Here is a 25446-nt window from a genome sequence, read left to right on the forward strand (position 1 = left end):
TAAGGTTAGAGGGGAAAAATTTAAAGATGTGCGATGTATGTTTTTTAAAAAAAACAAAGTGGTAGGTGCCTGAAACACGCTGCCAGAGGTAGTGGTAGAAACAAGTACAATAGCAACGTTTAAGAGGCATTTAGATCGATATAGTACCAGGTAGAGAATAGAGGGACATGGACCATGTGCAGGCAGATGGTATTAGTTTAGAATTTAGTTTTGGGCAGCATGGTGGCCCTGCTGCCTCAGTGTCAAGGACCTGGGTTCGAGTCCTGTGAATTTTGCATATCCTCTGTGTAGGTTTCCTATGGGTGCTCCAGTTTCGTCCCACAGTCCAAAGATATGCAGGGTAGGTGGATTACAGAGATAGGGTAGAAGGTATGTCCGAGTGGAATGCTCTTTGGAGGATAAGTGTAGACTCGACGGATTGAATGGCCTCCTTCCACACTGTTGGGATTCTATGATTCTAGAATGGTATCACAGTCAGAGATGATGGGCTGAAGAGCCTGTTCATGTGCTGTTCTGGACTTCGCTCTAAGCTTCTTGAATGTTGCTGGAGCTGTACTCATCCAAGCAAGTGAGCAGTATTCCATCACACTCCTGACTTGTCTTGTGGATGGTGGGTAGGCTTTGAGGGGAGACACAAGGCAAGTTATTCACTGCAGTATTCTGCTCTTGAAGCCAGTATCTACGTAGCAAGACCGTTGAGCTTCCAGTAAACCCTACGATGTTGTTAGTAAGGACACAGTGACGGTTACACCATCGAATGTCAAGGGGCATTGGTTTGTCTCTTGCCCAAAACATTGACTTTCCTGTTCTTCTGATGCTATCTGACCTGCTGTGCTTTTCCAACCTCAACTATAAACTCTGGCTTCCAGCATCTGCAGTCTATTGTCTCCAAAACCTGGGGTGCTCTATGTTTCATGCATAAAATGTGCACGTTAAATGCAATAATTGAAAATATTACTAAATTTAAAACAGAATTTCCTCAATTAGATGTACATCAACTTTTCAAAGACATTTCAATGTGCCAAAGACTACATTTTAATTCTGCCTACGTTCAAATGATAAAGGCCAAGTGAGTAGGTAATAAAAATTTAAGATTTCCAATTGATCAAACTTAAAGACATATTCTATCACACTTTCTTCTGATGAGCTATCTGGACTCTGACTGGAGCTGGTAAAGCAAACAACAAGCTCTGCTCCCACACCTTGGCAAAGACCCTGATTAATTCAAATGATAATTCCGATATAAATGCTGAAACTAACCTTATTCTGTTTAAATAGATGAGCAATTCCACCAGTCAATGACTTCACCGCATTGCTCTTTTGTTCCATCATCTTCTCCAGGTTAAGGTTCATTCCTGTGACTTGAGAACCAAAGTGAAGATTAAAGTAACACCTTTTGCACTTTCAATATTGCGCACTAAGTTACATTTTAATCAAATGTAAACGTAATTGTGAAGCATACTGCAAATAGAATGCTTTTGTTGTACTAACAAAACATTAGGATATTTTTGATCCTAATCTCATTTACAGACAGTTAATTTGCAGGGAAGTATATTTATATTCAAAAGGAGATTGCATCCCCTTGTAAGGTATTGAAATAAGCCATGATGTCTAACTTTACTCTTTTCAGCAGTCAATTCCCCCCCCACCCCCCAATATTTTATACAAGGTGGGGAAAAGACATCAGTAACAGCATTAGCAATGGCCAACTCCACCACATCTCATTTACTCAATTTCTAGCCAAATCTCTCACAAAAGCTAATTAATAAAAAGGTGGCGGGGCAATGGAAGAAAGAGGGCAGTTAACCAAATATACCTACATGTCCATGAGAACTGCCTGGTAGATCTAGAATTTTAGCCTGCTCCAGTCCCACAACAGATGGCTTCCCATCTTGACTATTTTATTCCCATTTGTCCAGTTTATTTTGAGACTACTCTACTCTTCAGATGCCCTCTGTTACTTTAACAGCTCTTAGTCTCCTGGCCTTAAGTGACTGGCTTACTCAGGGATGTCTATTCCCTTCACATGTTCATGCCTAACCAAGATGATCAGATAGCCCCCGATCAGACTTCCCCAAACAGAACCCAAATCACTCCATCCTTCCTCCATCTGGCTGTACCTTTCGTCGTTTTAAATGATTTCTCCTTTAATTCCACTCACTTACTCGAAATGGCAGCACGGAAGCAGTCCCTTGAACCAATACCACAAAGCAATCAGTTCCATTCTTGCCCCCTCAACCTCTCCTTATAGTCTGACAAGCTTATTTCTCTCAAAGCCTAACTTCCTATTGGAATTATTGATATCAGGCAGCAATTTCCAGGCTATTACCACTGACTAGGAGAAAAAAAAAGTGCTCACCTCATTTCACAATCTTGCCTAAAACCTTAACTCAATCTCCAGGTCCTTGCACATTTATTGCTCCATGGCTACTACCTCACCAGTATTCACAGAATTTGAAAACTTTCTTCATTTTGCTTCGAATTTGTACCCTTTCTTCAATGGCGTGCAGTCTCTGAAATCTCTTTTACCATTCCAAAGGGTAAGCTTGCCAAAGCTTAGCCCAAACCTCAATCACACCCTCCTCTTCTTGTGGCACCTTACAACACAATGACAAGAAGAAGTGTAACTCCAGAATTTTAGTGCACTTTTCACAATCCTAGACCCTAAACACTCTTATGTGAAATAAGAATTTATTTGTATTTTCATTTAGTATACTGCATTTGCTGCTTAGTGTAGTTTCTTGTCCATTAGGGAGACCAAAGTAGACTTACTAGTTGCTTTGCAAAAGATTCAAACAGGCCACTTAATTCCAAACTCTGGTCACGTGGCATTTTAATTCTCTTCCACGTTCACACTTTCTGTTGTGAACTGCTGTTCAGTGAAGATTGTTATAAGCTTGGGGAACAATATTTCACCTCCTTCCTTTTCAGCTAGGCATTACAGAGTTTTCAGAACTCATTGAGGTCATGAAATAGTTACAGCACAGGAGTCTGTTCATCCATTCCTTCGCTTTCTTCCGATTACAAAGAACAGTACTGCACAAGAACAGGCTCTTTGGCCCACCATGTCTACACGAGCCTTGATGCCATTCTAAACTAACCCCATCGGCCTACACATGGACATATCACTGTGCACATTCTTCCTTTTCAGAAGATAACTGAATTCTCTCTTAAATGACTTGATTGAACTTTTCTCCACACACGCGGGCAGTGCATTTCTGATCCTAATCACCTGTTTAGTGAAAAAAGATTTTCATTGCTCCACTCCCAGTTTGGCCTCCAATTTGTGCTCTTGGTGTCAATCTTTACATTAATGGGAACAGTTTCTTGGTCTACTGTTAGACCCTCATGATTTTGTATTCCTCTAACAATTTTAAAATCACAATCTTGGCCTCATTTATTCCCTTTTCCTTTGTTAAAAGGAAGAACTTTTGCACCTCATTCCTTTAAGATGGTAGTTATTCATGATCTTGCCATTCACATCTCTAGATATTCTTCATTTACTTCAGTTGACAGACCCGAATGTTAACTTGGCTTTTCTCGCCCAGATTCTGAGAGATATGGAGTATTTTGTGCTTGTGATCTAAACATCAGACATACTTACTTTCAATCCCTCTGCTGGCAAAATCTTTCCCATGGGCCAAGTGGTAGAGATAGGAGTTATTCAGCAAAGCCTTAGAACAAGAATGACAACATTGTTCAAACAGCTAATCTTAGAACAGATATGTTAAGCATTAAGATAGTGACTATATAATAGTATTCCAATAGAACATCGATTAAAAATGCAGTGTCTCACAAACTGAAAAAATACATACTTTGGAGGGGATACATCCTACATTCAGGCATGTTCCACCCAACGTGTCATTCTTTTCCACACAGACTGTCTACAAGGTTTAAAAAAAAAATGAAAGTTACCATGTTAAAGTGAACTTGATCTGATCTCTAACTGTGCAAATAGTATGAAAAGCACAAACACCTAGGCAATAAAAAGATTCACCCAAGCTGCCCTTCAAGTTTGCTCTGTCAATAAGAAAATAACTGATCTGCTACCTTCTCCATATCCCTCTGACAATCATTATTGAATTTGTTGGTAATTGCAGGCAAGGTACCAGTACCTGTGGAAATAAACACGCCTCATAACTATGACAAAAAACAAGATCTAGGGAGAATGGGAATCTGAAAAGATGGCAAAGTGCTGGAAATAGTCAACAGGTCTGACACAGAAGGAAATATCTCAGATCAGGGCCTGGTGAAAGGTCACAGACTGGAAATGTTAACCATTTCTCTCTTCATCTGTACTGGGAGACCTGCTTTGCATTTGCAACATTTTATGCTTTTATTTTAGACTAATAAATTTGTTCCATCCAAAATTACTCAAAATGACCTTTAAAAGTGCAGTCAAATCAAGTTCCAGTAAACCCACTGGTTGAGATGGGAAGATCCACATTCCTGCCTAACCTTGATAAGCAAGTGGGTGAAAGATTAACAAGAATAAATTCTCCTTAGCCTTTAAAACATTATGTACTACAACCTAATTTACTGACAATGCCTTTGCATTACTTACATATTTAATGTATCACTGATATAGTTATATAGCTAATAGGGCTAAACAATTTGGGGCAAGAATAAATTCCACTATTCAGAGACAATAACGGAAGAATTCAAAGGTGCCTTATTAGTTATGTTAAGTGCTGAACTGAAGGAAAGAAACAGGGACAGTGGACCAAAACATAGTCAATGGCAGAGGGTTAAAAGGAAGCTTTTGAAGGTGAGGATAGGTTAAGGTGGCAAAGATGGCTGAAAGTTGAGATTAGTGATGATGGAAGAGGAACAGAGAGCACTGGGCAGCTGTCTGCAATAGCAGAACTGCTGGGAGAGATGATGTCGACTCTGACTAGCAGATCTCAGGGTCTACTGGTGAAGCTGAGGGGTTTGAAACCAAAGCTGTGGTGTGAAGGAAATCAGTGAATACTGACAAGGGTCGAAAGGTCACCTAGTCTGCATGTGGAAGATGGTGTTCTGGATGAATAAGAGTGAGCGCTCTGCAGTTCACGTGAACTTCCATAGCCGTGGATGGAGTACAAATTTAGTTTCTGTAAGGAATACTTTCCCCATGCACAGGATGAGAGATGTCAGTTTGATCTGAAGGTCAATTTTCCTCAATTACCTTTAGGGAGTTTTTTTTAAAAATTCATTCATGGGAGGAGGGAGTCACTGGCCTGGCAGCATTTATTGCCCATCTCTAATTGCCTACAGGGCGGTTCAGTCAGCCACACTACTGTGGGTCTTGAGTCACATGTAGGCCAGACCAGGTAAGGGTGGCACTTTCCTTCTTCAAGTGAACCAGATGGGTTTTTCTGAAAATTGACAACGGATTCATGGTCATTATTAGACTCTTAATTCCAGATATTTATTGAATTCAAATTCCACCATCTGGCATGGCAGGATTCGAACCCAGGTCCCCTGAATATTATCTGGGGATCTGTATTATCATTACAGCGATAACACCACTAGGGCATCGCCTCCCCACAAGCCAGGCGGATACGCTTTGTCTTGTAATTGTAGTTAAAAATAGCAGTCTGTAATTCAATCACAGACCTCATCCTCTCTCTCTCTTTGTCTGCTGAAATGCCACATTTTTCTAGACAGCTCTTCAAACATTTATTAGAGTCTTTGAAACTTCAGAAGTGTTTAGTAGCATTGTGGAATACTTTCCTGGGTAACCATATGTACAAAGTGATCAGCCAAGCAAGGCAGCCCCTTTAAGCCACTGGTTTTACAACTGACTGACTTTACTGAGGAGCTGGATACTTATAACCTGGCAGCACCATCATACTTTCCTGGTCTTCCTGAGACAATGTTGGAGGAGTTTTGATATGGTAACTGCATGTAAGCGCAATCAAATATTTAAGAAATTAGAACTGCGTTCTCATAGACTTTAAGTATTGTGTCTGTTGATCTGCAATCTTATAACACGTGACAGGTGAAATTTAATGTAGCGGGATATGATAAATTTTGTTAGGAAGAATGAGGTAAAATAACAAGGCTTCCAGTAGCTGCAAAGGAATGTGGGGACACTTGCGCATAGTTTATCGAACATGGCAAGAGATGTTCAGTAAGTTGTTAATAAGGGATCCTGTGCTTTACCGGGGGCCCACAGTGTCCAGTTCTGGGTCACACACTTTAGAAGAATATGAAGACGCTGGAAAGGAGCAAGAAAAATTCAAAAGAATGGTTATGGAATGAAAGACTTTAGTTAGGAAGACTAATTGCTGAAGCTGGCTGTACTTTCCTCACAGAAATTTGAAAGGAGATTTGATAGGGGCGTTCAAAATTAGACAGGTGCACACTGGGTAGATACGGAGAAACTGTTGCCATTAATGGAAAGATGGGGGAGTGGGACTAAAGATGCCTGCCATGACATGTGAACATGAAAATATTCTCATACACCAAATGATTAGGATCTGGGACACTTTGCTGGTGAGTGATGGAGGCCAGGTCAATCTGGCTTTCAGAAGGGAACTGGGTAATAATCTTAAAAGGAAAGATCTGCTTGGCTGCAGGTAAAGGCAGGAGGGTGTGGCACACATGGCAGTGTTCAGTGGCACTATGGATGTTTAATTCCAATAGTACATTGGAACAGGAAGAGACTATTCAGCACTTGTTCTAACATTCAATGAAATCATGACTCTAATCTGATTCCATACACCAATATATCACAGGTTTAACGATGAATAACTCAGCAATCAAATCAACATTCGTAGAAGTGTTCAAATCATCCAAGCAGTACGCACAGAAGTGCTTCCTAACTTCAGCCCCCAAAGGGTGTTGCATAATATAGCCAGGTCTCCTAACTCCAGATTGCTCAAATAGCAAGAATAATTTGTTTCCCATCACTGCCTGAAAACTTTGAACATTTTACACTTTAATCTTCTGAATTTCAGGGAACACAATCCTAGTTTATGTAATTTCTTTTCATGATTTAAACCTGGGAGCCTAGATATCTGCCTAGTAAATTTACACTGCAGGGCCTAATACATGGTGCCATTCCTCCTGTCATCTTGTAACTCAGGTTTTGTAATGTTGAAACATGACTTCTACCTTCTTTTTATTTTATCTAGGAAAATGCCAGCCTTTCATTTGCCTTTATAAATTTCTGTACCTGTCTGGCTCTCCACCATTTAAAAAAAAGGCTCATGTTCAGTCTTTTTTAGATCCAAAGTGTACCACTTCATTTTGACATGAACAGCAATTTACTTTCTAAAGGGTTTTGACCCGAAACGTCAAACTTTCCTGCTCCTCTGGTGCTGCTCGGCCTGCTGTGTTCACCTGGCTTCACACCATGTTATATCTGCAATTTATTTGCCATAGCTTTGTCTGTTCTCTCTGTAACTTTAGACTTCCACTGACACTGCTTGCAATACCACCTTTTTTATTAAAAAAAAATCATTGGTACATTTGGACATTGGCTTTGCTTTACATATGACACCATTTCATAATTAACTCACCATTATTTGACTTACCTTAAACCCCAACTGTGCAGCCTTAATGGCAGCAACATACCCACCGGGTCCCGAGCCCACCACCGTGACATCTGCATCAACTGGAATGAGGAACAGAGTACATTCAGCTTGAACCTTCAGTGACACAATAAACCAATATATCTAATATAACCCCGAATATAAACATCCATAGCGCCATTGAACACTGCCATGTGTGCCACACCCTCATGCCTCGTCAGCGAACCTCCATCTAGAAGTCTTCTCAAAACTCGCTAACCTCCATACAGACCTGCCATAAAATGCAAGTTTACTAAAACAAAATTACTTTTCTCCACAAGAAATCCCACTTATACCTCAAAATCCAGCCATCTTAAACCTGAACTATTAGGAACAGGAATATGCCATTCAGCCCATCATATTGAATCACAAAACCCCACTGAGTCCACACCAATCTTCTAAAGAGCATCTCCAACCCAGACTTAACACCATACCTCCAACTCCCACCCCATCCCTGTAACCCTGTATTTCCCACATCTAAATCCACCTAGCCTGCACATCACTGGGAAATTTAGCATAGCCAGTCTACCTAATCTGCACATCTCTGGACTATGGGAGAAAGTACAAACTCCACACAGACAGAAGAGTGGAATCGAACATGGGTCACTGATGCAGTGAGGCGACGATTACCACTGAGCCACCTAAGAAACAATTTTGCATCACAGGTGGTCAAAGTCTGGAATTCACTGTGTGAAAGAAAGCCAAGTCATAAACACACTTAGCATTTAAGAAGTATTTAGATACTTACTCATGATTACATATGCCAAGGTGTATGGGGCAAAAGCTGGAAAATGGGATCCCTGTTCACCAGCATGAACATGATAGGGCAGAATAGCCTTCTATGTCGTAAACATCTGTAAATTTGCCCTGCCATTTTAGAACATGGCTGATCACTTCCTCTGCAATTTTCCCACATTATCTCCAAATTTTTCATTAAACTCTAAAAATCCACTGATTTTTGTCCTTAATTTGATGCATTAGTTTGCGTCTTTCCATTTAATTTACTTGCTTAGCATCAGATGTTGTTCTGCCTCCTACTTCTTTTAGAATTGTTGAATCTCTACAGTGTGGAAACAGGCCCTTCGGTCCAACAAGTCCACACCGACCCACAGAGTATCCCACCCAGACTCATCCCCTATAAACCCACCTAATCTACACTACTTATTCATCAACAATTCTTCATTTTAGCCTAACTGCTCAGTCCACTAGGGCCAAATTCATCCTCATGCTGCCTCACGGGGCCAGGGACCCAGATTCAAGTCCTGCCTGAGGTGACCGTGTGTGGAGTTTGCACATTCTCCCCATGTCTATATGGGTTTCTCCCAGGTGCTCTAGATTCCGCCCAGTCTGAAGATGTGCAGGTTAGGTGGACTGGCCATGGGTCGTGCAGGGTTTACAGGGGCAGGTTAGGGAGGTGGATTTGGGTTGGATGCTCTTTAGAGGGGTGGTGTGGTTTGATGGGCCAAATGGCCTGCTTCCATACAAAGACAAAGACATTCTATAAATGATTCTATGTAATTACGTTTAACTCCAAAATACTGCTGTGGGACTCTAGCTTCACACCCTGCAAGTGAATTTAAAATTCTAGATCATTCTTCCCTCGAGGATCTTTTACTATGAGATGTAATTAATACTAATTAATCTCACCTCATTATACAATTCCAAACCCAGAATAGCCTGCTTCTGGTTGGTTGTACAATATATTGCTCCAAGAAAAAAAGACTCCTATCTAGGAGAAACTTTTGGTGTACCCACCAGGTGACTCTTTCAACTAAAGGAATTTATTTACAACAATAACAATAAATTCTATTTCCTGGATCCGAAATTCCTTGCGTCATAAATATGAGGGAATAAATATAAATAAGAGGGAAATGACTTAGTTGCTGATGCTTGAGCTGATTCATGTGTCACCAGTGAAATATCATTTCACACTGTACAAGTCTGTCTACACAATGGATCAGAATAAAGCCATTATCTCAGTGTGCAAACCACACTTTAGGATGATTACAATGATATTCAAGATAACAGTGTAGAACTGGAGGAGCACAGGCCAGTCAGCAGAGCAGCAGGAAAGTTGATGTTTCAGGTCAGGAGATGGGGAAAGAGAAGTCCACCCTCTACAGACCCTTTCTCCCACCTGCAACATACCCCAACCTCCTGGACACCGGCCCAAAGCCTCCTGCTTTGCCCTCGAACTCTTCAACCAGTGTCGTGACAGCAACCTCTCCAACCCTTCTCACTCACTCCATCCTCTCCCCCACTGACCGTGCAGCCCTCCACTCCCTCCCTAACCTCACCAAACATGCAGATTAAGGGGGGGGGGGGGGGTGGGGGGTGGGGAAGGAAGAGCACAGCAGAGATATGGCCCACCGACCTTTACAAGGGTGAGACCGGGCACCAATTCTCTCCTACTGCCCCCTCGATCGTGGCCCCACCCTTGACCACCAAAACAACATTTCTCAGACCAATCATATCACCACCTCAAGTGACCTCCCATCCACAGCCTCCAACCACATTGTTCCCCAACCCTGCACTGGGTTCTACCTTGTTCCCAAAATCCAAAAACCTGACTGCCCCTGCCAACCCATTGCGTCTGCCTGCTCCTGCCCCACTGAACTTCTCTCCGCTCACCTTGACTCCATCTTGTCCCAAGTCAGGAACTCCCCACTTACGTCCAGGACATCACCCACGCCCTCCACCTCCTCCAAGACTTCCAATTCCCTGGCCCACAACACCTCATCTTCATGATGGACATCTAATCCCTGCATCCCCACGCGAATGCCTAAAAGCTCTCCATTTCTTCCTCTCCCTCAGGCCCAATCATTCCCCCTCCACCAACAACCTCATCCGCTTAAATCAAACTCGTCCTTACCCTTAACAACTTCTCCTTTAACTCCTCCCACTCCCTAAAGAGTAAGGAGGTGGCCATGGGAACCCAGATAGGCCAAAGCTATGCTTGCCTCTTTGCAGGCTACGTGGAACAGCTCCTCTTCCACTGCTACACAGGCACTATATCCCACCTCTTCCTCCACTACATTGATGACTGTATCAGCACTGCCTCGTACTCCCACAAGGAGCCTGAACAGCTTGTCAACTTTCCTAACACCTTTCACCCCAACCTCGAGTTCACCTGGACCATCTCTAATATCGACCTCTCCTTCTGGACCTCTGTCTCCATCTCTCGTGACCACCTTGCAACCAACATCTATTTCAAGCCGACCAACTCCCACAGCTATCGAGACTACACCTTCTCTCACCACCTTGCTGCAATAAGGCAATCCTTACTCCCAATTTCTCCACCTCGTCTGCTCCCAAGATGGAGCATTCCACTGCCGAACATTCCAGATGTCCTCTTATTTCAAAGGACCGTAACAACACCCGCTTCAGAGGTCGATAATGCTGTCAACCGCTACTCGCATTTTCCCGCACCTCTGCCCTAACCCAACGAAAACAAAGACAGAATCCCCCTTGTTCTCACATCACCACAGTAACCTCCAGCTCTAACGTATCATTCTCCGCCACCTACAATCTGACTCCACTACCAAGGGCATTCTTCCCTCCCTACCCTTATCTGCCTTCCACAGAGACCGCTCTCTGTGATCCCTCGTCCGTTCCACACACCCCACTAGCCCCACCACCTCCAGCACCTTTCCCTGCAACCGCAGGAAGTGCTACACCTACACCTCCACCCTCATCTCAATTCAAGTCACCAAGCAAACCTTCTACATTAGACAGAAGTTCACCTGCACATCTGTCAACATGGGCTCTTGCATCCGCCGCTCCCGATATGGCTTGCTGTTGTATTCAACGAGACCAACCACAGACTCAGGGTGTAGGCCCGAAACATCAGCTTTTGTGCTCCCAAGGTGCTGCTTGGCCTGCTGTGTTCATCCAGCTCCACACTTTGCTACCACTTTGTACAGCACCTGAACTCTGTTTGTAACAAACAACAACACTTTCCAGTCGCGAACCATTTCAACTCCCCCTCCCACTCCCCGGGTGACATGTTCATCCTGGGTATCCTTCAGTGTCACAATGACACCACCCACAAATTGGAGGAGCAGCACCTCATACTCCGCCTCAGGAGCCAACAACCTGATGGCCTAAATGAGGATTTTACCATTTTCAAAATCTCCCCACCCCCCCAGCCTCATCCCATGACCGATTCTCCTCCTCATCCCTGCCTACTTGATCTGACAATCTGTCCATCTTCTCTCCCACCTATCCACCCACCCACCTCACTGACTAATCCCCACCACTCTCTACCTACACTCACCTATCGCCATCCCAGCTACCTTCACCAGCCCCACCCCTCCTCTTTGTTTATTACTGAGGTCCCTTCCCTGCTCCCCATTTCTGAAGGAGGGTGCAGGCCTGAAACGTCAACTTTCCTGCTTCTCTGATGCTGTCTCGCCGGGATGTGTTCCTCCAGCTCCACACTTATGTTATCTGACTCCAGCATCTGCAGTCCTTACTATCTCCAAATGACATCCCAGTGTTTTTATCCAGAAACTACTAAACAGAGCAGAGCAATCAGCTATTATATTAGAATTGACAAGAGACTTTCACAAGCCCCATTGATGGCTTCAAACATTCCTCTAACACAAGGACTGGCAAATAATACAAATTTAGATACTTTTACCTAACTTTGGGCCTGAAACTATACCTTAAACCACAAATAGTAGACAATATTAAACAGTTTATCCTCACATGGGAATTGTGCATAAAACTAGCATCAGATTCAGCTCAAAGACATACAACAAACTTTTAGAAAGGCAGCCAAATGAGCTCACAGAGGAGTAAAAATAGACGCAGCACATAAAGCACGCCTGAAAAGAAAAGACAGAGTCACAGATGTATGGCATGGCAAAAGACTCTTCAGCCCAACCTGTCCATGCTGACCAGATATTCCTAAATTAACCTTGTACCATTTGCCAGCATTTGGCCCCATATTCCTATAAGCCCTTCCTATTCATATGCCCATCCTTTTAAATATTCTAAATGTACCCACCTCCACCACTTCCTCCAGCAGTTCGTTTGATACTTATTTCAATTAAACTGACTTGAGCAACAGCAGACTTGAATCTGTGCTGTATAACTTCTAAGATGGATTTAAATGTTTAGCTAGCCTAAACAAAAAAGGTTTATAAATTTATCAATGCACTACCAGTATACAAGTCCAATCCCACAAATATATTTTTCTGCTCCCTTTGCAATCCATAATCCTTTTCCATTAGGGTTAAAGTACACCACGATATTATAGTGAAAGCATTAGCCAGACATTACAAAGGTTGAAAAATCATTGGGAAAATCAGCATGGAAATGATTAGAAGGTGGAACTCTCGCCCACAGAGTACCATACCTGGTGCAACATCAGCATAGGTCCGCAGCCCGACTGCTGAAAGACCTTGGAGTCTACGACAGGCATGTCCAGTCTGTGTTCAGAAAGAAAAAAAAAATCAACATTAGAATCAAACTTCAAAACACAATGAACATGCCACTGCATCTTCAGTACTCTTTTTTGCTCACATCTGCTAGACCTTCTTCTCTCACACGAACGAAGGTAAACATTGATTTCCTTCCATGCAGTGGTTGACAGAGTACAGTAACCTGGGTCACAACTCCTTTCAAGCGTTAAAAACCCCATACAGGCATGCTGTCTGAAATTTCAATCAGCAACAAAAAAAAATCTGATGGCATTCAGCTGTTAGCTGTATCATTAAAATTGTGTGTATTTGGCAATATATATTGCATTCACTTCATATAATTCTATGACAGTGACCCAATAAGGAAATACCAGAATAAATTAGCATTATCATTGCAGAGGGATCATGAGGAGTGGAAGGGTGTAAGGTAAAGACATTAGGAGGCTGCAGGGTCTTGTCTTGGGGCAGGACAGAAGGGGATGGAAAGAAGAAACTCCAGGATTTTCGAGAGGGGGCAATTCGGGGTTTGGGGAGGAGGGAGGGGTCACAAGGTCTAGGGACACGAATTTTGAGTGGGGGGCAGGGAAGAGGCGTCTCCAGGATTTGGCGGAAGGGGCGGAGAGGGGCCTCTGGCATTTTAGGGGGGCGGGAGGGGTGGTGAAGCCTGCAGGCTCTGGGCCTGATCAGGACGACGCCTTTTGAGACGGGGGGAAGCAGCCTCTGGGGCACCAGGACTGACCTTGAGCAGCTGCCGAAACATCAGGCTCCAGATCCACATCGTTCCGTGCAGCGAATGACCCGGAAATACGTCACCGCCCTAACCCCCACCCCGACGCGCCGTCCGCCGCTCCGATTGGCTGCCCGGGTGGATGGGGGCGTGGCTAGAGGCGGTGAGCCCGCGAGCAGCTGGTGATAAGTGAGACAGTGACTAACACAGTACGGAAGGTTGGGCTCCACTGGCTGTACTTCACAACTGACAGCAGCTAGGGGCTAAAATAATGATATTGTTTTACTGGAGTCGGGAGAGCAGACGCAGCCCGGAAAGGAAGGAAAGGAAGGAAGGAAGGAAGGAAGGAAGGAAGGAGGGAAAAGAAAGAAAGAAAGAAAGGAAGGAGGGAAAGGAAGGAAAAGAAGGAGAGAAAGAAAGAAAGAAAACACCACCCACCCGTTGCGAAGGGCCTGGAACCGGCATCCCCAGAATATTCCCTAGTTCTGCATTGATTGTAACAGGAAATAACACCACTAGGTCATTGCCTCCCCTTTCTTTCTTCCTGGCAATCCTATCTACATTCAACTTGATGATGAGAGATTCCTGTATTAGACCTTGTCAAGTCACATGCTGAGCCTTTTGTGGATTCTGGATAAAGATCATGGATAATGTTTGAGGGGAGTCGGTTAGCATTAGTCACCGAAAGCCTTCAGTATCAACAGTATGAAATATTGGTCTCCCACAACCATTATCACGGAGAGATGACATCATGCCTCTGCGGAGGAGTCATTATGGACTAGGGTTTTGGGTCAATGTTGCAGTGACCTGCTGAATACCCTGCCTGATCTTCATTGTGTCTGTTGCTGAATCTAGTCTCTCTGGATGCTGTTTGACTTGGTCAGAACTTGTGTGTACTAAAGGATGAGGAGGGGGGAATTCATCTCCTTGTCAGGCTTTTGCCCCTTCCTGTTTGCTCCAGCAATTTCGGTCATAGTGCACGAATTCATTGCAGTGGAAACAGCGAATTTGGATAGCCTTTCCTTCTGCAGGTTTCTTGGATGGTCTAGACTGCTGGCTGAACAAGGAGCCCTCAACAGCAGCTACGTTAGCATTCCCCAAACCCCTGCAAAAATTATTTCAGACCAGGCCCAGGCTGTGTTAGTGTAAGGATTGGAACAGGGTTGGCCAAGTAGATTTCGTTGAGTATGAGATTCCTGACTGGGGTTGCTAAACTGGGTCAATCTGGAAGCCCTGGTTGACAGATATAAATAGGCCTCTCAGAGTGTCTCCTTACACTAAGGACTGCCCCTGAACTATGCACATGTAAATAAAGGGTGACCTGATGATGGGAAACTGGCCTGAGTACAGTTATTTTAGTTAGCATAGTGGATCAACTCATCACCGTCCACTGTTTTACACCCCCATGCATGATGGAACTCATCTATCGTAATGGCCAGTTCCTCCCTCAAGGTTGTAACCTTAGCTGGTGACAGGCATCTATGTGACATTGTGAACTCCTCTTTAACCACAGCATGGATTCCCCTCTTACCTAATGCTTATTCAGTTTTCATCATGCTCTTGTGACTATACACATAGACTTTTCTTCACTATTCAAGAAAGGGGAGGATTTCTTTCAATTACATTCAATTACATCAAAAGTCACAGGGAAATCATTCTTGCACATGCTTTCCAAGAACACATCGAACTTGTATATCCCACAAGCTGGGAACACAGCTATCCCTATTTTTTGACTAATTTTCATCTGGAATTGTTTAATTTTGGTTATACAGGGATGTGGTCTGCTTCAGGGAGGTAATACCTCTTGTAAATTGCTCCTCTTAAAGTTTGTTAATGTCATTGTGAAGATTAAGAGAAATGAGAGATGTATTAATTGTTTTTCAGCGCATATAAAAATGTGGACAGTTGGGATGTTGAAGGAAAGCTGTGAGACTGAGCTAGACAATAAACTCTGACCAATAATGAAAAGTTTGTGTGTTAGTTTCTACCTCCCCAGTCAACCTGGAAACCATTATCAGTCGGAGGAGAGGATAGTTGCCTGAAGGGGAGGTGGGAAGCTTTTTTATTCCAAACTGAGGATTATAATTTGATTTACTTTATGACAGTAATTATTACAGTAATTAGTGTTCACCTGGGGAAGAATGATAGAACAAAGTGTGAAATGTCAAAATATGATTTCCTGTTAAAGTTCTGTGAAGATGAACTTTTATGATTATTGGAAAAATGAAGTGACCACATGGTTGTGTCCTTCCCAAGAAATAAAACAAGGTATGGCGTTGGCTCTTGTGCTCCTGAGATGCTGCTTGGCCTGCTGTGTTCATCCAGCTTCACACTTTGTTATCATGGCGTTGGCTCTTGTTGCTTCCTACTAGAAGCAAAATCAGTTCTAAAGTATTTTCAGAACTAGAGGTTCAAAAATTGAACGTCTAGGAACAGGAGTAAGTCATCCATCCCTCATACCTGTACCATCATTCAATGAGATCATGGTTGATCCGTGGCCTAACTCCATTTCCTGCCTCAGGCCCAAATCTCTTAAGCCCTTCCTTTAACACAAAAATTAACTGTCTGAGATTTAAGATTAACAACTGACCCAGCATCCACTGTGGCTTGTGGAAAGGAGTTCTAAACATCCTTTTACTTTAGTCCTCTGGATATAAAGCCAGCATTCCATGAGCTTTCTTGATTAATTTCTGAACCTGTTTGTGGCATTTTAAAGATCTATGCACTGGAACGCCAAGTCTTTTTAGACATCCACTATATTTAACTTCATACCATTTAGAAAGTACCCTGATGTGACCTTTTTTGGTTCAAAATCGATAACCTCACACTTGCTTACACTGAACTCCATCTGCCATTGTTTTGTCCATTTACTTAGTCTATCCATATCCCTTCGTAATTTTATGCTATCATCTAACTACTTACAATACTGCCCAACTTTGTATCATCAACACATTTGGATATATGACTTTCTATATCATTATCCAAGTCATTAGTAAACAATGTGAATAACTGAGGCCCTAATACATCCTTGTGGACAGAAGTCAGATGAAATTAAGTTACAGTCCAACAGGTTTATTTGAAATCACCAGCTTTCGAAGCGCTGCTGTTCATCAGGTGACATCCTGCCAACTTGAGTAATCACCCATTGTGTATACTTTCTGTTACTCTCATTCAAACAGTTTCCCAGCCATGCCAGTAATTTCTCCTCAATTCCATGGGCTTCTACCTTAGTTAACAGTCTCTTATGTGGGATTTTATCAGATGCCTTCGAGAAATCTCTATAAACACTGAGTAGAGACATTCACTTGTCCACTACCTTAGTCACCTCTTCAAAAAGCTCTGGGATTTGTCAGACATGACCTACGTCATGAATCTTGCTGGTTCTTCTTGATTAACTGAAAAATTTTCAGTTTTTAGTTATGGCCCCTCCCCCATCCGCCCCGCTTTATTATAGTCTCCAACAATTTCCCCACCACAGATATTAGCTAACTGGTCTGTAATTCTCTGGTTTTCCTCTTTTGACTTTCTTAATAAAGCAGGCAAGTACAATTTTCCAATCAAGAATTCTGTGTCTAGGGAACTCCGAAAGATTACAGTTGGGATGTCTACAATGTATTTCCCTGCTTCCTTTAGAACCCTCAGATAGAAACCATCAGGTTCTGGGAATTTGTCATTTTTTAGTTCCATTAATTTCCTCATTACCAATGTTACGTGTGCGTTAATTTTGTTTAGTCCCTGTCCCCAATCTGTTATTGATTTTCTTAGGACTTTTGGCAATCCTGCTTTTCTACTGTAAATACCGAGACAAGGTAATCATTTAACATGTCAGTCATTTCTGCATAGTCATTGACAATATCCCCATTTTCAGTCTTTAGTGTGCCACAATTGTTCCTGACCACACGCTTTCCCTTTATGTAATTATAACATTTCTTCTTACTGATTCCAATGTCCCTGGTAAGTTGTCTGTCAGCATCCATTTTTAAAAAATTAGCTCTTATAAGCTACTTTGAGGCCCTTTGCTGGGCTTTGTAACTTGTCCATCTAGCAGCTCAGTGCTTTTTTTTTGCATTTTTATAAGATCTTGCTTTTACTTCTTTTAGTTTTATGCTCTCTCTCCTCTCCTTAATTATCAGTGGCTGATTTTCTGTGAAGTGAAGCTTTTCCCTCTTGGGTATAAACTGGTCTTGTTTTGTGCTAAATGCTTCTTTAAACATACTCTGTCGTCCTTCAGTTGTTTTACTCATGGGCAGATTTCCTAGTTTACTGTTTTGTCTCATTAAAGTCAGCCTTGTCTAAATCTAAAACTCTAATAGCTGATTCATGTTATTTGTTTACAAACACAATGTTGAAATTGATCATGTTTTGGTCACTATTTGATAATGTCATGCACAATTAGGTTACTCATTAAATCCACTCATTACTCAATACTAAATCCAATATTGCTTGTCCCCTAATGGCAGCCAGGACATATTGCAATACGGAAAAAAGTAAAAAAAAGGGGAAGCGATGGCCTAACGGTATTGTTGCTGGACTATTAATCCAGAGACCCAGATAGCGTACTGGGAAACCAGGTTCGAATCCCGCCATGGCATATGGTGGAATTTGAAGAATCTAATCATGACTGTGATTCCATTGTCGATTGTTGGAAAAACCCATCTGGTTCACTAATGTCCTTTAGGGAAGGAAACTACCATCCTTACCTGGTTTGGCCTGCATGTGACTCCAAACCCACGGCATTGTGGTTGACACTTAACTGCCCTCTGGGCAATTAGGGATGGACAATAAATGCTGCCTGGCCAGTGACACCCTCATCCCGTGAATAAGTAAAGAAAATAAACTTTGGGGCTGCACAATGGCACAGTGGTTAGCACTGCAGCCTCACAGACCCAGGGACCCGGGTTCAATTCCAGCCTCGGGCGACTGTCTGTGCGGAGTTTGCACATTCTCCCTGTGTCTGCGTGGGTTTCCTCCGGGTGCTCCGGTTTCTCCCACAGTCCGAAGATGTGCAGGCTAGATGGATTGGCCATGCTAAATTGCCTGCAGTGTTCAGGGGTGTGTGGGTTATAGGGGGATGGGTCTGGGTGGGATGATTCAAGGGGCAGTGTGGACTTGTTGGGCCAAAGAGCCTGTTTCCACACTGTAGGAATCTAATCTAAAAACTATCCCTGACATACTCCAGAATTCACTACCTATCTGAAAGGCATTTGTCTGCCTCTCTCAATCTATGTTAAAGTTAAAATCTACCATTAATATTACTCTGCCTTTGTATTAGCCAATACACTTGCCTAACTTCTGAATTTATACCATCTAGCACTTAAAAGCTGCTACCGCAGGTCTGTACGCAACACATACTATAGTTTTAGATCAGATTGTAGACATGTTCGCCAAGCTGGTGGGTTTGGTTGCAAATGTTTTGTCACGCTCCTAGGTAACATCATCAGTGAGCCTCTGGTGAAGCATTAGTGTTCTGCAGTGCTTCACCGGCGGTGCACTAACGATGTTACCTAGCAGGATGATGAAACATTCGCAGCCAAACCCACTGGCTCAGCAAGCAAGCCTACAACCTCATCCACAACCTGAGCTACAAATCTTATCAAAAACTTTAAACAGTTTCAGATCCTTTACTGCTCCTCAGTTCCACCCGGACAGTCTCCACCGAATACTTTCCCCTCATTATACTCTCCCTCACCATTGAGGTAAATTTGTTTCTAATCAGTAAGGCTACTCCACCTTTCCTGGCTGTCCTGTAAACTTGTAATCTATCTATATTTAGAACATAGAACATAGAACAGTACAGCACAGAACAGGCCCTTCAGCCCACAATGTTGTGCCGACCATTGATCCTCATGGATGCACCCTCAAATTTCTGTGACCATATGCATGTCCAGCAGTCTCTTAAATGACCCCAATGACCTTGCTTCCACAACTGCTGCTGGCAACGCATTCCATGCTCTCACAACTCTCTGCGTAAAGAACCTGCCTCTGACATCCCCTCTATACTTTCCACCAACCAGCTTAAAACTATGACCCCTCGTGCTAGCCATTTCTGCCCTGGGAAATAGTCTCTGGCTATCGACTCTATCTATGCCTCTCATTATCTTGTATACCTCAATTAGGTCCCCTCTCCTCCTCCTTTTCTCCAATGAAAAGAGACCGAGCTCAGTCAACCTCTCTTCATAAGATAAGCCCTCCAGTCCAGGCAGCATCCTGGTAAACCTCCTCTGAACCCTCTCCAAAGCATCCACATCTTTCCTATAATAGGGCGCCCAGAACTGGACGCAGTATTCCAAGTGCGGTCTAACCAAAGTTTTATAGAGCTGCAACAAGATCTCACGAGTCTTAAACTCAATCCCCCTGTTAATGAAAGCCAAAACACCATATGCTTTCTTAACAACCCTGTCCACTTGGGTGGCCATTTTAAGGGATCTATGTATCTGCACACATCCCTCTGTTCCTCCACGCTGCCAAGAATCCTATCCTTAATCCTGTACTCAGCTTTCAAATTCGACCTTCCAAAATGCATCACCAAAATGCATTTCCAAAATGTTTGGAAATTCTTTTAAAATTTAATAAATCATAGAATCCCTACATTGGGGAAAGAAGCCCTTTGGCCCAATAAGTCCACACTGACACTCAGAGCATCCCACCGAGACCCATCCCCTTAATAACCCACCTAATCTACACATTACAGGCAAATTAGCACAGCCAATACACCTAGCCTGCACATCCTTGGACTGTGGGAGGAAACTGGAGCACCCAGAGGAAACCCACGCAGACGCAGGGAGAATGTGTAAACTCCACATGGACAGTTGCCCGAGGGTGGAATCGAATCCAGGTCCCTGGCGCTATGTGGTAGCAGTGCTAACCACTGAGCCACTGTGCCGCCCCAAAATGCAGAAGGAAGTTGATCCATACAAGTTTATGGGCAAAACCTAAAAGGAAGTCGATCCATTCAATGCACAGTCAGACTTTGATAAGTTTACATAGTTCAGCGATTATTTAATAGAAAAATATTTAATTGAATTTACCATATTATAGACAAGATTGAAAAAATCTATTTGAACATTCCAAATTTCGTGTTTGCCTTTAAATTGTTGGACGTGCTAAGCTGTTGGATGGATAGACCATGTTGGCACCATGGCCACACCCTGACTTAGAGAAAGTGAGATGAGTTAAAGGAGAAGTTGTGCTAATTGAGAACAAGCTCAACCAGGTGAAGGGTGGATGGAGACTTGGTTAGATCCCTTTTCAAGGAAGAAACAGAGAGTCCTCAGACAATCATCATGAAGAATGAAGACCAGTGCATCCTCTGAGGGATCTGTGGCTTCTTCCTTAGAAATGGAGAAGGGGCTGCGCTCTTCTAGGCAGAGGCTATGTAGGTGTCATTGGTGCCTGCATCAGAGAAGAGGGAATTAGTTGCACAATACAGGTAGAAACTTGAGCATGTGAACATTCACAACACTAGTAACTGGAGAACAGCACAATAAAGCTTATGTGGTTACCTTGAGTGGAGGCTTTACCATCCCCGTGTGAGATGAGTCACAGTCCCCTCCCATGAACTCCCATGAGGGACAAAAATCAACCACCTGTCATGGCTCTTTGAATCTTATTATTGGCTGTTTTCTCCTGCAATAAGACAAACAGGAATTGAGCAAGATGAAAGTGACTGGAAGACCTGTTAGGGTTAGTACAGGAACAGGAGAAGTGGTGTGCTAGAGTGAGAGGTAGCTGAGAGAAGATGATGAGACTTAGACTCACTCAGTGCTGAGTGTAGAAGGTCACTGACCTTCTTACACTATTTCTTTTGATCATTGGCATGGCTCTAAGTCAGCTATTTTGGACCAAGCCAGCTGTGTTTGGGGCAGTGGCTGTGTGTCTGTCCTGGGGAAAGAGAATGGTCTTCTTGTCCACCATTCCATTCACCAGGATCTCCAGGACCCTGTCTGTGAACTAGCCATCTCCTTTGGAATTGTGCAGCAACAGACACTGCAGTGTAATCCCTGCTTTCAGCATTGTAAATAGTGTTCTGTGATTTAAATCTGGCACCTATTGTGTGAAGAGCAGAAGTTGCTGCTGTAAAGTGGCATGGTGGGGACCAAATTCATAAATGATCCAGTAAGCTCATGAAGCTCAATCCAGGCAAAATGGAGCTCAATCCAGGCAAAATGGAGTTCAATCTGGGCAAATGCGAGGTGATGCATTTTGGAAGATCTAATTCAAGAGCGAACTATAAGTAAATAGAAAAGTCCTGGGGAAAATTGATGTACAGAGAGATCTGGGTGCTCAGGTCCATTGTTCCCTGACGGTGGCAACGCAGGTCAATAGGGTGGTCAAGAAGGCATACGGCATGCTTTCCTTCATCGGATGGGGTATTGAGTACAAGAGTTGGCAGGTCATGCTACAGTTGTATAAGACTTTCGTTTGGCCACATTTAGAGTACTGCGTACAGTTCTGGTCACCAGATTACCACAAGGATGTGGTCGCTTTGGAGAGGGTGCAGAGGAGGTTCACCAGGATGTTGCCTTGCATTCAGGGTGCTAGCTATGAAGATAGGTTGAGTAGATTAGGAGTATTTTCATTAGAAAGACGGAGATTGAGGGGGGGACCTGATTGAGGTCTACAAAACCATGTGAGGTATAGACAGTGTGGACAGCAAGAAGCTTTTTCCCAGAGTGGGGGATTCAATTACTAGGGGTCATGAGTTCAAAGTGAGAGGAGGAAAGTTTATGGGTGATATGTGTAGCAAGTTCTTTACGCAGAGGGTGGTGGGTGCCTGGAATGCGTTGCCAGCGGAGGTGGTAGACGCAGACACGTTAGTGTCTTCTAAGATATGTCTGGACAGGTACATGGATGGGCAGGGAGCAAAGGGATACAGACCCTTAGAAAATAGATGATAGGCTTAGACAGAGGATCTCGATCGGCGCAGGCTTGGATGGCTGTAAGGCCTGTTCCTGTGCTGTAATTCTCTTTGTTCTTTGTTCTTTGTAAGCAGCAGAGAATTGTGTGAGAAAACTTGCCAGTGCTCACAGAGGGAATCCCTCTACTGAACACCTTGAAATTGACACTTTGTGACAATATAGGAAGGTTCAGACTAAGATTTATTTACATCACTTATATTTTTGATATTACTGTCTACTATTCATAACACCCTTAATCTTCCACTTAAATCTAGAATCCTTTCCAAAATTTTGATTCCTTTAGCTTCCTTGTGAGTTATTAAGTGAAACTTTAAACCTTCTTGGCTGCCTATGTGAGATATCACATCCTTTGAGTAAAACTACAGCTTCCTTTCCAGTCCTCCAGATTAGACCCAGTAGCTACTGCACTACAGTTACAAATTTCTTCAAGGACTGTGATCTCCCTCACATTTTCAAACGTTTCAGCTAAACAAATGAAATGACACTGTCTGAGTCTTGACATGCCTTTACCTCTAACGTATCGCAGGAATTTTTGCTGTGATTTTTTTCCCAAGTCTGAAATCTTAATTAAAAACCTCAGGATGCATTTCATATGCATCAAGGACTATATTTTAACTGCCTCACAATTCAAAGATTGCTCTTTCAATAGCCTTGAATAAACATCCATTGCCTTACCCTTGAAAACACTTGCAAAGTAAAAATTAACATATTCCACAGTGATAACAAAGTGTGAAGCTGGATGAAAACAGAAGGCCAAGCAGCACCTTAGGAGCACAAAAGCTGACGTTTCGGGCCGAGACCCTTCATCAGAGAGGGGGATGGGGAGAGGATTCTGAAATAAATAGCATCCCCCTCTCTCCCTATTTATTTCAGAACCCTCTCCCCATCCCCCTCTCTGATGAAGGGTCTAGGCCTGAAATGTCAGCTTTTGTGCTCCTAAGATGCTGCTTGGCCTGCTGTGTTCATCCAGCTTCACACTTTGTCATCTTGGATAGTCCAGCATCTGCAGTTCCCATTATCTCATATCCCACAGTTACTTTTGCCACTTTCTCATAATAGATCTTTCAACTCTATCCTGAGTGATATTTAAGCAATATTTATTTGTCAAAACTAGGAGTGGGCCTGAAATTATTGTCCAAACTATTAATTTATCTTTCACCTCACAAATTAAGCTGTTATCTACCCACTTTGTATTATCAGACCTCTTTGGAATTTGCTGTCCTTGAAACTCTCTGCAGCTGTCTCTTTCCTCACTTGCTGCATTTTCTCTATTTCATTTGTGTTAAAGCATTTTTATTTCTCTTTTTCACGTCTCTCTCTAGTCTGAGCTGCTATATCTGCAGTTGAATTCTGGCTGACTCAATCAGCATTGAACCTGGATCAGCCTGTATTTTTTCCCCCTATACCATTGCATCAACTATTTCTGCATTTTTAGGCCTTGTTTTTATCTCTAACATTAATCCTTCTGCTAATCCTGTTAATCTGACCTTGGTTAATTGTTGCACACCATTCAGGGATGAATCTTCACTCTCCAAAATGGTCTTTGCTACACATGCATCATTTTGTGGTTCACTTCATATTGTAAAATTCACATTGAACCCCTATAAGCCTAAACCTCAGCCAATTTTCCAACATGAACTGTTGATTCAGCATGAACTGTGATTTTGGAATTCCACTAGACTCCTAATTGTTATGATCTTGGTTGATTTATTTTTTCAGAATCGAAAAACCCAAGAATTAGTAAAAGAATAAAGCCACAGAAGTCATAGTTTAATCAAAATACATTTACTACAGAAAAATGAAAGGACACAAATGAAAGTGGCTACACTCTAACTTAAATAGTCACTTATGTTAAAGATATTAAAAGTACAACAAACTCAGTTATACATAATCAAATGTGACCACTTTCACCTTATCTTTTTTCTATGTGCATTTGACTTAAAACCCAAAATTCACAGTTAGACAAACTTCAAAATATAGACAATGAGCCACTTCATCTGAGTACTACTTTGAAAATTCAGAAAAAGGTTGCAATTTCTTGTGTCTTTCGGGAAGGTTGGTCCTTCATATCTGCTCCAATCATCCAGTGGTTGTCAATTTCCCATTCAATGCAAGCAAATATTTTATTAAGCATAGCTACATCAGATCAGAACTGTCCTGATTCTACTCGTTAAGTCTGAAGGTTTGTGTATAAAGCTGTCTCTCTCTTCTCAGAGATAGTGGAAACTGTCAATGCTGGAGAATCTGAGATAACAAGGTGTAGAGCTAAATGAACACAGCAGGCCTAGCAGCATCAGAGAAGCGGGAAAGCTGATGTTTCAGGTCTGGACGCTTCTCCTGAAGAAGAGTCTATACCCGAAACATCCCGCTCCTCTGATGCTGCTTGGCCTGTTGTGTTCATCCAGTTCTACACCTTGTTATCTCTCTCTTCTCAGTTTGGCTATACCAGAAGTTTAACTCACTATTAGGCCTTCTTCAGGTAACAAGGGATTTAAACACTTTTAGCCAACATACGTAATTTCAATTGAACTCTATTCAAGAGCAGCATTTTATTTTCTACAGTCAAAAAATCGAAATAAAGCAAAATTCCACACCTCTATAATTAAGTTATGCTGACCCTTCTTTCTGTTGTTGTCTGCGAGGCAAACCTGGTCATATAATCATTTACTAAAAGCCAGCTGCAGTTCTTAAAAAAATCAGAAATCAAATCCTAGCAAAACCTAGTTCTGAAAGGGACTATCATGCTCTGATAAAATACAGGGTTTATTCCCCCACATGGGATGCTTTTTGGAGGGTTGGTGCAGACTTGATGGACT

General features: G+C 42.7%; 1 protein-coding gene across 1 annotated transcript in view; it reads right to left on the reverse strand.

Moving 5' to 3' along the window:
- The window catches only part of dldh (dihydrolipoamide dehydrogenase), a 29767-nt gene extending 15930 nt beyond the window's left edge, over positions 1-13837 (reverse strand). The window contains exons 1-6 of the mRNA XM_048554541.1: positions 13725-13837; positions 12922-12994; positions 7524-7603; positions 3816-3884; positions 3605-3674; positions 1261-1361 (exon numbers count right to left, since the gene is read on the reverse strand). Of these exons, the coding sequence (XP_048410498.1) occupies positions 1261-1361; positions 3605-3674; positions 3816-3884; positions 7524-7603; positions 12922-12994; positions 13725-13763 (432 nt within the window). The 5' untranslated portion in view covers positions 13764-13837. The remainder of the gene's footprint in view (positions 1-1260; positions 1362-3604; positions 3675-3815; positions 3885-7523; positions 7604-12921; positions 12995-13724) is intronic.
- Between the last annotated feature and the right edge of the window lie 11609 nt (positions 13838-25446).

Source organism: Stegostoma tigrinum, chromosome 25 (assembly GCF_030684315.1).
Source record: "Stegostoma tigrinum isolate sSteTig4 chromosome 25, sSteTig4.hap1, whole genome shotgun sequence".
Lineage (NCBI taxonomy): Eukaryota > Metazoa > Chordata > Chondrichthyes > Orectolobiformes > Stegostomatidae > Stegostoma > Stegostoma tigrinum.